The sequence below is a fragment of the Pseudorasbora parva genome, chromosome 17 (assembly GCF_024679245.1).
Source record: "Pseudorasbora parva isolate DD20220531a chromosome 17, ASM2467924v1, whole genome shotgun sequence".
Lineage (NCBI taxonomy): Eukaryota > Metazoa > Chordata > Actinopteri > Cypriniformes > Gobionidae > Pseudorasbora > Pseudorasbora parva.
Genome location: NC_090188.1, coordinates 8,375,414 through 8,389,365, shown reverse-complemented (window position 1 = coordinate 8,389,365; position 13,952 = coordinate 8,375,414). Strand labels below are relative to the sequence as shown.

General features: G+C 38.4%; 1 protein-coding gene across 3 annotated transcripts in view; it reads left to right on the top strand.

The window, feature by feature from the left end:
* The window catches only part of cdh23 (cadherin-related 23), a 351,845-nt gene that overhangs the window by 94,395 nt on the left and 243,498 nt on the right, over positions 1-13,952 (top strand). For all 3 annotated transcript variants that reach the window (XM_067422478.1, XM_067422477.1, XM_067422476.1), the window contains exons 4-6: positions 5,435-5,577; positions 5,692-5,739; positions 6,111-6,203. In XM_067422478.1, coding sequence (XP_067278579.1) covers positions 5,435-5,577; positions 5,692-5,739; positions 6,111-6,203 — 284 coding nt within the window. The remainder of the gene's footprint in view (positions 1-5,434; positions 5,578-5,691; positions 5,740-6,110; positions 6,204-13,952) is intronic.

Here is a 13,952-nt window from a genome sequence, read left to right as displayed (position 1 = left end):
CCAAAGAACTGGTGAAGAACCGCTGAGGAACCATACAGGGGCTTAACAGGTTCTGTATGTGGTAACGGTGCTATATAGCACTTCAATCATCCCAAAGAACTGGTGAAGAACCGCTGAAGAACCATACAGGGGCTTAACAGGTTCTGTATATGGTAACGGTGCTATATAGCACTTCAGTCATCCCAAAGAACTGGTGAAGAAACACGGAATTACCAAGATTTGGTGCTATACAGCACTTAAAGTGGTTCCCCTATGATTACAAGCCAAAGAACTACTTTTAGTACTATATAGCACCATTTTTTTTAGAGTGTATAGAGCCATTTTGGCCAATCAGAAGCCTGGAAAAAAGGTTCTTGCCAGTTCCGGTTCTGATACAACAAGCCAAAATCACCGCAAGACACCACTCCAACTGGAGTTTCTAAAAATGTTCACTTTGGCAGGAGTTTTGCCGACCGTGTCAAGTTTGGTTTCAATGTCTGTATGGTGCGTTTGCGTATGGACAAACGGCCTAACCGCATAGAAAATCTGTGGTTTTGAAAATACCCATGTTCGTGTGGACAGGGCCTTAGTCTCTTCTTAACATATCCCACAATCCCTTTATAGTCAGGCACACATCATTGACCCAGAACAGCCATTTGTTACCCAGCATTCCCTCTTCTGACCACACACAATGGATCCCTCCACCCTAAAAACAGGAAAAAGAGAGGGAAAAGTCTTTATTATTAATGAGTGTAACATAAAACGCTTAATTTGCACCGTCTTCAACCAAATTATAACTCACACTGAAAGCAGCAGAATTTGCATAATTCTCATTATAAACAGAGTACAGTTCATAAATCCTCCCATTAATTAGAGGTGTTTCACCTCTCTTTTACACAGTATTGTGTATTTAATAAACGTGTATGTGTGCATGTGGTTTAAATGATTGACCTTTGTGGTTGCTAGATGTGTCTGGATTTGAAAGAGGTGCTTGCACAGTTTGACCCGAACAGCTATATACTGTATATTGATTGCTATGGGATACATTTGCTATACATTTATGCATTTGGCAGAGGTTTTTATCCAAAGTGGATTAAAGTTTACATTTCATCCTGGGAACTGAACCCATGGCCTTGGTGTTTCTCACATCATGTTCTGCCTTACCTGTTTATTTGAATGCATTTGAATGTGTGTAAATATACTTTTGAGTCTAAATCTCTGTGTGTGTGTTTATGGCTGTGGAAGGGATTCAGCCGGATCTGTTTGTTGGTCTTCCTCATTAATGTAGGATTTGCAGCATTAGGCGTCTGGCGTGTCAGCAGAACTAAAGCTGGAATGAGTCAGGGACCCCCTCGCCAGGTGTCTTCATAAACGCACACCTGTTACCACACACACGCAGACTCCATGTGTGGGATGTATAAAGAGCTTTGAGGATGCCATTGTTGCTTTTGGTTATATTGTAGCAGGTTTTGGGATATTGAGAAGGAATGAGAGAATAAAGAGGTGAAAAAACTAATTTAAAAGGGTTAGTTTGTTTAGATTTTGATTAATGAGAGATGAAAAATAAAATAAATAAATAAACAAATAAATAAATAAAATAACTACTTTTCAAGGTCAGAACGTTACACCTGACTGAAATATCTGCAGGAAGTTTCATTTAAATGAGTGCTTGATTATGATTTCGCTTTTGTAACTTTAGTGTGCAATGTTGCTGTTTGAGCATTAAAACAACATCTGCAAAGTTATGACGCTCAAAGTTCAAAGCAAAGGGAGATATTTTATTTTGCAGAAATCTCTCTTTAAGGACTACAACAAACGGCTCGTAGCAGGGCTTGACATTAACTTTTTTGCTCACCAGCCACCGTGGCTAGTGGTTTTCCAAAGTTACTAGCCACTCAGCATTTTCACCGGCCACAATTTGCAGTTTGGAAATTACATTTGATATGATTAAAGTTGACTTTGGCATGCCTAAATTACTTGATTTTGAGTCATTTTACTTGATTTTGAAGATTTAAAACCCTTTCAAACGTTCACATGCAGGGTGAGAGAGCCGACTCTACGTTAAATTAAGCTTCACTACACTGAAGCCTCCTATAGGAAATGTGGCAAGCTAAGCTACAGCAACTTGGCAATTTTACATTGAAACTTCATTCCAATCAACGCTATCTCTGTGATCAATAAAATTCAAGCAGATAGACATGGATACTTTTTCAGTTAGGCTATTCAAAAATTGTCAAAATCGATTTGGCAAAAAAAAAAAACGTGATCCATAATATTAACAAAACCAGGTGTTGAGAGTGTGTGTATGCTCATCTGTAGCCTATGTGTATGATATGTGTTTGCATTTATGCTCAACTTAGACTTGGGCACTTCATGGAAGTGTTCTCCATGGAAAAGTTTCATTCGTTCATATCAAGAGGTGGCCAGGCTGGACCCCGATGCTTTTAATAAGAGGTGTTTATTCAAGAGACACAATAGATTATTTTAAAACTTGAAGACGATTTCTCTTTTGTCACCGGGCGGATGACGTGCGTGCAACAGCGAACTGAGCGCTCGGAAACAAACGTCAACTACTAGATAGTGTGCTTATCTAGTGCACGCGACGAACCCGTCTTTCCGCGCTCATTGCCAAAGGAGTCCTTTGAAAGGCTTGCGCGCATCTGTGCGCGTTTGCGCGAGGCATAAAGGAACGTAGAAAGTGAAGTATATCCGCGACTTGGCAGTTGGTTTCCAAATTGAGCTTGAGCTTAATTTAGCGATGCTACTGCCCAACACTGACAAGGAGAACTGATTGTGCGTGACAGAGCTTGCACGCTTCTGTTGTCATTCAGTGCGATTCCACCTATCCCGCCTTCACTTACTGCAAGTTGATTGATAAAGAATTGTAAGACAATTTTAATTTTGTGATACGACGGTCTTCGCATTTCACTTGGCTGTTGGCTGAAATTATATTCAACCTGCCAAAGTGGCTAGTGGGAGTGGCTGCCTTACCCGCCACAGCTGAAATCTACCCGCATTTGGCGGGTTGGCGGGTGTTAATGTCAAGCCCTGGCTGGTAGGGACTAAAACAAGCTTATTCACAGGTTAGTGACATCACAAACCCTAAAATTTACATTAACCCTAAAACACTAATGAAAACAATTGAAACACTAAAAATATACTACACAATTAAACAGATATTTTGTTCCGATTTGCAGGAGACACTAATTGCCAAAAATCAGAACTAAGCCACATGCACACATCATTAGAATGTGGTTATCAGTCCTCTACTTTTGAGTCCTGGGGTGGTTGGTATTGAATGGAACTGACAGGACGGTGTATGTGAATTGTGTTCCTGGCCATCCAGACTGAAATGTTAACTATGAACACAGTGGTTTTTCAGATTTTCTGTCGCAGCGTTCTCTCTGTATTTACGATTCTTTGCCGTCCTTAGCCGCCGCTTACAACGCTCTAGATCCTTCCCTGAAAGACTTTAATCCCTAACTCTCAAAATAATTAATTGGTTTGAGTTGCGTCAACTCAAACAAGTTCAAACTAATTAACTTTTATGAGTATTTTGAACTTTTTTGTTTTGTTTGAGTTAACTAAACGGACACATTTTAAGTAATCTGAATTGTTTCTTTTTTTTGAGTTTTATGAAATTGTTTATTTTAAAGGTGCACTATGTAGTATTTTTGCAGTAATATATCCAAAAACCACCAGGCCGGTGTTATATATTTTGTTCAGTTGAGTACTTACAATATCCCAAATGTTTCCAACTATTTGTAAATTGTGAGAAAATTGTTATTTTAACTAAGGACAGGGATGTTTCAGCATAACGTTTGAGGAAGTCGCCTGTCAATTGTGTCTATCTGCGCTAGCCTCGGTTTCGGGTTTTATTTGGCAGGAGCGCTTTACTCTTAGCATTGTGAGCAAGTGAACGCACGAAGTAACGTCATAACATCATTTTCAACACACTTAAATGTATCTAATATGATAAACAGAGCTGCATTACCTCATAATCATAACCGGAAGAGCGGATCAGTGCGCGCGCCCGGTGACTGTGTCCCGTCATAATAAAAGTCCCGGTATTCGCGAGGCGGGTATTTGTTTAACAATCGCTCCAGAGGCCGTGCTCAGGTCCATAACACTCGGCCCTGCTCTGCTTTATACTACAGTAACGTTAATAACCGCATGTATGAACGTAATTTCTGCCCGAGTCCTATTTTCCACCGGCTGTGAGGTGAAGACCACATGTCCCAAGATGCTGCGCTCAAACTTTGCGTCATCAAACTACGCATTTGTTTTGAATAGGCACCCTCCAGTGGATGGAAAGTTGCATAGTGCACCTTTAATTTAATTTAATAATCAATTTGAACTGAAACTGGGCTGGGATTTCTATTTCTATTAAACACTCAAAAGTAAATAGTAAAATTAAGAGTTATGTTTTTTTGTTTTGTTTTTTTTAACAAGATAAAGGTTAAGTGGGATGTTTAGTACTGTTTAATGTTTTTTTTATGCTTGCTATTTTTTATGTTGTTTTTTTTTTGTAGGGTTACCATCATGGAGTAGTGCATGAGCGGATGAGTGGAGCATGAGCTTAATTTGAGAACAGATATATTCAAGCAGCCATATCACCCTGTAGCCCAAGACTTATTATTATTATTATATTCAAATTGCTGCCCTCATTCAGAAAGTGCAATGCTATGCAAAGCATTGTGTAACCAATTAGCAAGGTAGCATTTATTGAATTTAGTTGAAGCTAACCAAGCTAACCAAGTTGAAGCTAACCAAGTTTCCATTCCTAAAAATATAAGTTGAGGTTACATGATAGTTTAAAATTTTGTAAAAATTACAAAAATGTAAAAAGTTTTTGTAAAACTTTTTAAAAAAAGCTTTCATATAATAGAAATTTCTATTTCATATAATAGAAATATTTCAAGTAAGGATAAATTCAAATGTATGAGAACAAAATAAAAATCAGCAAGTTCTGCTTATTTAAACTTTACATTTCTCAACTTAAAAAAATGTATATAACTTGCCTCAAATTTGAGTTCTGCCAACTTTTTCGGGTTTACAGTGAAACTGAAAGTAACTCCTACCGCTAAACGTTTAATCTTTGAATTCTTGCACCCGGGAAAAAATACAAGTCAGCACCATTATGACTAAAAGTTTGCTAAGTGGTATTTCCTACTAAAGCAAGGTGGTATTTGACTCAGGTAAGCGTATTCATAGCAGACTGGTGAGTGTGGCCTTGGACGGCAACATGCCTAGTGCATTATGGGTGTTAAGGCTTTTTTTCCTTTTTTCTCTAGTCAGGTACCACAGATTTCTTCTTTTCTTCTTTCTACTCTTTAGGCAGCCAGGTTTTATTGAAAGCCCATTTTGCCAGTGGTGAAGTAGCCCTTTAAGGGAAATTCAGCTTTTCATAATATAACGCCTTCAAGTCATTCATTGTCTCTGTGTGTGTATACAGGCACATCCATTACCCAGCTGCAGGCGGTCGATCCGGACGGAGAGCCGTTGATTTTCGGTGTGGTCGGGGAAGAGGCCATGCGGTTCTTCGCTGTGCAGGAGAAGACTGGGGTGGTGTGGCTGAGACAGCCGCTCGACAGGGAGGTGCGGAAAATGATGAGCAAATGGTGAAAGAAAAGAATGACTGTCCAACTGGAGTTGACACTAGTGATATAATGCTGCTGTTTGTTTGTGTGTGTTTTGTTTTTGTCTTTTCAGACCAAGTCAGAGATGCAGGTGGAGTTCTCAGTCAGTGACAGTCAAGGGGTGAGTTAGCTATCATCTATTTATCCTTCTGTCCGTCCATCTTTTTATCCATCCATCCGTCCGTCCGTCCGTCCGTCCGTCTCTAAAGTCTATAAAACTTTTACTGTTCAAAAGTTATGATTTTAAAGATGAATACTTTTATTCAGCAAGTCATTAAAAATCAGCATATTAGAATGATTTCTGAAGTATCATGGGACACTGATGACTGGAGTAATGATGCAGAAATGACTTTGCATCACACGAAAAAAAAATACTGTTTAATTAATATAGATTTTTTAATTTATTTTTTATGAGTTAAAATATGAGATTCAGTGTAGAAATACTAGAATGTTCTCAAAAGCCTCTCCTATTTGATTTCATTTGATTTTTAGGTTGTCAAGGAATCAGTGAACATTCAGATCGGGGATGTAAATGACAATTCTCCAACATTTCACAACCAGCCGTATGCCATTCAAATACCGGAGGTAATGTACAACCCACTCACTTTCTAAAATCAACTTGCAGTACCGCTCCCTTCATTTTTCCTTTATGATGTGATTTATTTCTAAGCAAAACATGATATTTAATGAGAAGAAATGTTAGGTTAGGAATTATTCATTTATTTTTATTTTTAATTTAATTTCATAATTATTTTTAAATGGAAAATTTTAAATAATTTAATGTTTTATAATAAATATTTGATCATGTTATTTTATTTATTTATTCTTTTTTATATAAATTGCAAAGATGAATCTTTTTTCTTTTTTTTAAGCCAGCACCAATGATTTGCATTAAGAGAGCAAATAGGGTCAGTTTTCATTTCCTGATGTCTTATGATCAGACTTATTTAAATATTCTGGTTTGAATTCCAGAAACACTGCCATATGTTTAGAATGCGGAGAATGTTCTTGTATTCTCTTTATTTTGCATTTCTATTTCTGTTTTATGTAATATTTGTCACCCCCAACTGAGATCAACAGAACCCCCCTCACCCTCTCTCTGCTGCTCTGTCTATCAAAACAACTTCAACCCATCCTTCTCTACTTTTCCCATCATCCTTCTGGCCCGTCCCCTTCTAATCCCTGACATGAGGTAATTTGGTAGAGTAAAGTAGACAACTCTTTCTCACACACCTCAGCTGTTTATATTGTATGTCTATATACATCCCACACTCCTCCCCACAGCAAATCTTCAAAGCCACAGTTATTTTTTCTCTTTTCAATCTGTCATTCTGAGCAAATAAAAGTAGGGTGAGAGTGAGCAAATGTGAGCGAGAGAGCTGTATTTAGCTGATGTTGTTTACCGAGGCTTGATGATTAAGCTATCTGCAGTTAGGAGGACAGAGGAGGACCGGCATATTTGGCCACTTACCCATAATTCTCGGTCTTCATCACAACTGCGGAAAACCCAAAGAGTCATCTTGTAAGTTGCAGCTTGTATCATTTATTTTGAAACTGGTCCAGGTCACATTTCACTACAAAGTCAAAAGATTGGTTTAAAAAAAATAAACATCATAAAAAATATATAAAAAGGTATTTTGGAAATGTGTCTATATAAGCACTTGCATTTTGCTGAAATAACAAAAACAAAAGGATCGCAAAAATCGTTATTCACTGAAAACGTAGTCCTCCACTGTAGCTTTCAAATCAAGTAATCAAATCAATTAAATCATCATGACTACAAATCATTGATGACTGGCACAATTTATTTTGAGATTGATAGCGGCAAGGGAGATATTTAAGTGAATTTTAACTATTTAATTTTTTCTGTTTTGAAAGAGCAAGAAAAAACAGCTCCAGCGCCACACCAACCACCCCTTTCTGTTTTCAAGTCTCTCTGTTTCTGCATTTTGATGGCCTCATTACTTCTTCTGACCTCTCTTGGTCTGTGAAAACACACTACAGCATCACTCCATCAATCTGTCACTCAAACTATTCCACCAATCAGGGATTATCCTGACATCACCTCTCAGAGTGAGAGGATGAGCGGGAGGAATAGCGCAAGATGGTGGGAAGGGCTGTAAAGGTTTGAATGAAAGTTAACTTAAAGAATTTCAAGTCATGAAGTGAATGAAACAGAAGTTGTGAGTTTTTTCTTCCCTATTGTGACTTAAATCAGAGTGAAATGGCTACAGGAAAGAATGTAGGACATGTCTGGATTTTATTCATCGGGAATTGATTGGAAGATTGTGGTTTGCTATTGGTCGATCTCATGTGAGTGCCAGATTGTCCCGCCCCCGTAAACAGGTCATTAGACAATAGATGAGATGTCGCTGGAAGGGGGAGGGGAAGTCTTTAAAGTTGGGCTAAACTATTGTTTTTGTCTGTGACCAGCAGAGATTAGTCAGGGGAGTGCTTTGTGCTTTATTGAGCCAATCAGAAAACAAAAACTGTATGGTATGGCCATTATAAAGTTGCATTTGAATCTGTCAAGAACATCAGTGAAATTATCATGAAACAATGTTTTTTTAAGTATGACAATTGCTAAGTGTGCATGTGTGAATGGGCCTGTAATTGGCAGTGTAATTTGCTGGGCAGTAACTGGGGGGAGATTTCTTATGGAAGGGGAGCAGGTGAACAGCATTGCATCTGACAGTTATAAAGCTGCTTAAATTTACTGTGTGTGTGTATGCAAGCATGCAATTGTGTGTGTCAGTGTTTACTGCCCCCTTATTCTCCAATGACACCGCACAGCTGCACAGCAAGAGAATAGTTGTTTGAGAGAGTCTGATTTGCACTGTTATTGAGAATGTTTTGGAATCCTATTCAGTTTAATTGAGAGACTGTATCAAAGAGGATGTGTTTGAATGAATCAATATACATTTTAAAGCTTTGAGGTCAGTAAGAATTTAAAGAAAATATCACATTTATTCACCAAGGATGCATTAAATTGATCAAAAGTGATAGTAAATACTTGTATAATGGAACAGAATATTGTAAATCAAATAAATGCTTTTGAACTTTCTATTCATCAACGAATCTTGGGGAAAATGGTCATGGTTTCCACAAAATATGAAGCAACTGTTTTCAACATTGATAATGGTTTCTTGGTCAGCAAATCAGCATATTAGAATGATTTCTGAAGGCTCATGTGACACTGAAGACTGTTTTTAAACTTATATTTGAAATTGCAATAATATTTCACAATATTACTGTCATTACTGCATTAAATAAATGCTTCCTTTTTGAGCACAAGAGAAACATATTGTTTTAGCATGTTAAAATTGCCACTTTTTGCGATGAGGAAAAAAATGCTGTGTGTGTGTGTCCCTTTAAATGCAAATGAACTGCTGTTCCCAGCCCCCTTTCTAGAAGAGGACGGAGCTTCAAGAGCTCATGCTCCAGTGTCGAGACAATTTCATGCACTGAAATAGTCAGAAACTATATCTAAAAAATCTCACTGACCCATATTGTACAGTATCATTTATGCTACATTTATGTCAATATATATTTGAATGGCTGTGTTATAGTGCCCCTATTATGCTAAATAGGGCATAATAGTGCATAAAAGGCTCCTGGTTGTCTGCTAGAATAGGTTTTCATGCATCCAAGGTAAAAAAAACACTTTAATATTCTCACACCACCTCTTTTCTCCCAGTGTCTGAAACATTTTGATAAAATATTCAGTCCTCTGTTCTGATTGGTCAGATTGCCTAGTCTGTGATGACTGGACTAGCGCTTAAAGCATGTGACGGAAACAAAATGGCCATTACCATATGATATAATGGCCATTACCATACCATTTCAGCTTCAGACACTTCCACAGATCTTGTACACACAGTGATACGAACAGTAACAATTCCAGCATGAGTCCTCATCCTTGGAAAAGTACATCCAAAGTGGATTCGCAGTGCAGAATTTTGGAATTACTGACTACTTGTGTAAGCAGTTCAGAATCAATTCTTTCTATTAGGAGACAATAACTTTATCCGTTGCACACTTTGATCTTTAAAACATCCTTAACCTTTACATTCACAAACAACAACATTATATTGCCAAATGTATTGGGACACCCCTCCAAATAATTGAATTCATGTCTTCCAATCACGTCCATGTCCACAGGTGTATAAAATCAAGCACTAGGCATGCAGACGCTTTTATAAACATTTGCGAAAGAATGGATTGCTCTCAGGAGTTAAGTGAATTTAGGCATGGTACTGAGATAGGTTGCCACCTGTGCATTAAGTCCATTTGTGAAATTTCCTCACTACTAAATATTTAGTGGTATTATAACAAAGTGGAAGCAATTGGAACAATAGCAATTCAGCCACAAAGTGGTAGGCGACGTAAAATCAGAGTGCAATCACACAGTGTGCAGTAGTCGCCAACTTTCTGTAGAGTCAATAGCTACAGACCTCCAAACTTTGGGTGGCCTTCAGATTAGCTGAAGAATAGGACGTAAAGAGCTTAATGGAATGGGTTTCCATGGCCGAGCAGCTCATCCAAGCCTTACATCACCAAGTGCAATGCAAAGCGTCGGATCTAGTGGTGTAACACACGCTTTCACTGGACTCTACAGCAGTGGAGACATGTTCTCCGGAGTTATGAATCATGCTTCTCGCTGGCGATTCGTCTGACTGCATTGTGCCAAGTGTAAAGTTTAGTGGAGGGGAGATTATGGTGTGGGCTTGTTTTTAAGGGGTTGGGCTTGGCCCCTTAACTGTTTTAACCTGACTGTACAACAGTGCACCAAAGCATGGTCCATAAATACATGGGTGAGTGAGTTTGGTGTGGAGGAACTTGACTGGTCTGCACCTCAGTCCTGACCTCAACCCGATAGAACACCTTTGGGATGAATTAGAGCGGACACTGCGAGCCAGGCCTTCTCGTCCAACATCAGTGCCTGACCTCACAAATGCGCTTAGAGAAGAATGGTCAAAAATCCCCATAAACACACTACTAAACCTTATGGAAAGCCTTACTAGAAGAGTTGAAGCTGTTATAGCTGCAAAGGGTGAGCTAACTCCATATTAAACCCTAGAGATTAAGAATCGGATGTCATGAACGTTCAAGTGCATGTAAAGGCAGGCGCCCGCAAATTTTTGCCAATATAGTTTATTACACACTGCTTGAAAGGTAATATTCAAAAAAGCATAATATGGGCACTTTAAGTATTTTGACAGTATTGAACATATACACATTTAACTTTCTATCAGGGAATAAAAATGAATAATTCAAGAAAAATGTTAATTAAAATTTTGTCACACAACTAATTTTTTTACAAGTTTGTGAATATCTTCCGAAATCTGAACAGGAAGGGTGATTGTTCATGGTTAAAAGTGACTTGATCCTGTAGAAAATTGTTATACCCTAAATTTTCTAGTGTAATTTGAGATGATGATGAATAACACTCATTAATAGGGCGCTGTGCATTATAAATTGAGAGTGAGCAGATGCCTGAAAATGTACCATCACCCAAAAAAACGCACGTGTGTGTGTGTGTGTCTTTTTATTTAATATTCATTCATATTTATGTAAATGTAGGCCATTATAGCTTCACTTACAAAGAATGTTTTTCTATGGAAGTGTACGTGCCATAGTTAGGATGGTTACCTTTTGCACTGTAAGACCAAGTTTGATACTGTAATTAGTATTTCTACAGTATGAAAAAAATTATCACCTAGCTGTTTTCTCTTTGCATATATGTTAGAAAGTGAGTTTTTTTGGTTGGTTTTTGACTTGTATTTTATACAGATGCTTTTATTCAGTGACTTACATTTACAGGAATGCTAATGAAAGATTTGTATGAATGAGTGTGTTGTTGAGTGTTTGATTAATTGATATTAGATTAACTGATTTTGGCTTGAGTTTACACAGATTATGAACTTCATGTGCAGAAACACGCAAACATGCTTTGTATTTGCAACTTGGCTTCAGAGAGATAGTTGAGATCTTTCTGTGATTGCAAGCAGTTTGTCAGAGTCAGATCATTTAGTCTTTTGGTTTTAATCATGCAGGAAATATTCTAGGTGTAATTTACCTTTTGTAGCTTGTGGAAAAACAAAAACCTGACTAACAAACCTGTTGGGTATTTTAGTAGAAGTTAGATTTTTTAAATTGATTTAGTTTTATTGCAGACCATACTTTTTATATACAGTGCCTTGCGAAAGTATTCGGCCCCCTTGAACTTTGCGACCTTTTGCCACATTTCAGGCTTCAAACATAGATATAAAACTGTATTTTTTTTTGCGAAGAATCAACAACAAGTGGAACACAATCATGAAGTGGAATTAAATTTATTGGATATTTCAAACTTTTTTAACAAATCAAAAACTGAAAAATTTTGTGTGCAAAATTATTCGGCCCCTTTACTTTCAGTGCAGCAAACTCTCCAGAAGTTCAGTGAGGATCTCTGAATGATCCAATGTTGACCTAAATGACTAATGATGATCAATAGAATCCACCTGTGTGTAATCAAGTCTCCGTATAAATGCACCTGCACTCTGATAGTCTCAGAGGTCCGTTTAAAGCGCAGAGAGCATCATGAAGAACAAGGAACACACCAGACAGGTCCGAGATTCTGTAGTGGAGAAGTTTAAAGCCGGATTGGGATACAAAAAGATTTCCCAAGCTTTAAACATCCCAAGGAGCACTGTGCAATCGATAATATTAAAATGGAACGAGTATCAGACCACTGCAAATCTACCAAGACCTGGCCGTCCCTCTAAACTTTCATCTCATACAAGGAGAAGACCGATCAGAGATGCAGCCAAGAGGCCCATGATCACTCTGGATAAACTGCAGAGATCTACAGCTGAGGTGGGAGACTCTGTCCATAGGACAACAATCAGTCATATACTGCACAAATCTGGCCTTTCTGGAAGAGTGGCAAGAAGAAAAAAGTGTTGTTTAAAGTTTGCCACAAGCCACCTGGGAGACACACCAAACATGTGGAAGAAGGTGCTCTGGTCAGATGAAACCAACATTGAACTTTTTGGCAACAATGCAAAACGTTATGTTAGGCGTAAAAGCGACACAGCTCATCACCCTGAACACACCATCCCCACTGTCAAACATGGTGGTGGCAGCATCATGGTTTGGACCTGCTTTTCTTCAGCAGGGACAGGGAAGATGGTTAAAATTGATGGGAAGGTGGATGGTGCCAAATACAGGACCATTCTGAAAGAAAACCTGATGGAGTCTGCAAAAGACCTGAGACTGGGATGGAGATTTGTCTTCCAACAAGACAATGATCCAAAACAGAAAGCAAAATCTACAATGGAATGGTTCAAAAATCAACATATCCAGGTGTTAGAATGGCCAAGTCAAAGTCCAGACCTGAATCCAATCGAGAATCTGTGGAAAGAACTGAAAACTGCTGTTCACAAACTCTCTCCATCCAACCTCACTGAGCTCCAGCTGTTCTGCAGGAGGAATGGGCAAAAATTTCAGTCTCTCGATGTGCAAAACTGATAGAGACATACCCCAAGCGACTTACAGCTGTAATCGCAGCAAAAGGTGCCGCTACAAAGTATTAACTTAAGGGGGCCGAACAATTTTGCACGCCCAATTTTTCCGTTTTTGATTTGTTAAAAAAGTTTGAAACATCCAATACATTTCGTTCCACTTCATGATTGTGTTCCACTTGTTGTTGATTCTTCACAAATAATTACAGTTTCATGTTTGAAGCCTGAAATGTGGCAGAAGGTCGCAAAGTTCAAGGGGGCCGAATACTTTCGCAAGGCACTGTATAAACTATTCAGTGCTAAATAAACTAAGCCTGGATGGCAGCTGAATTTAACCTTGACCACAGTATTTGAGTTTGGGATGTTCGGTCTGGACTTGATCTGTTGTGAAGCAGCTATGCTCGAATCAGAGCTGGTCGGACCAATGAAATTGTCATTTCATGAATGGGTTTTATACGATGATGGACAGATGATCAAGCATTCACATCACCAAAGAGCGCTTGTGTTGAATTCGTTCTAATCCTAAACAGAGAATTTGTTTGTATATGCATATTATAATCTAGTTGGTAAACTCTCTGTATTCTTAAATTCTTTTTACAACACCGGCAAAGATCGTTTACACTCATCTTCCTCTTCTTCTACTTCCAGCGTGCATGCAGTTGAGTTCTGTTGACAATTATGCATCACTCCGTTGCTCTGATTGGTTGTAGGTCTATCCGATTGAGGTCTTTCCTGGTTCGGTTGAAACATAATCCTATAATCACAGCCCAGTGGAGCAGTATCAGGCTCATATTCTGACTAGAACTGAGTATGAAGATGTCAGGCTAGA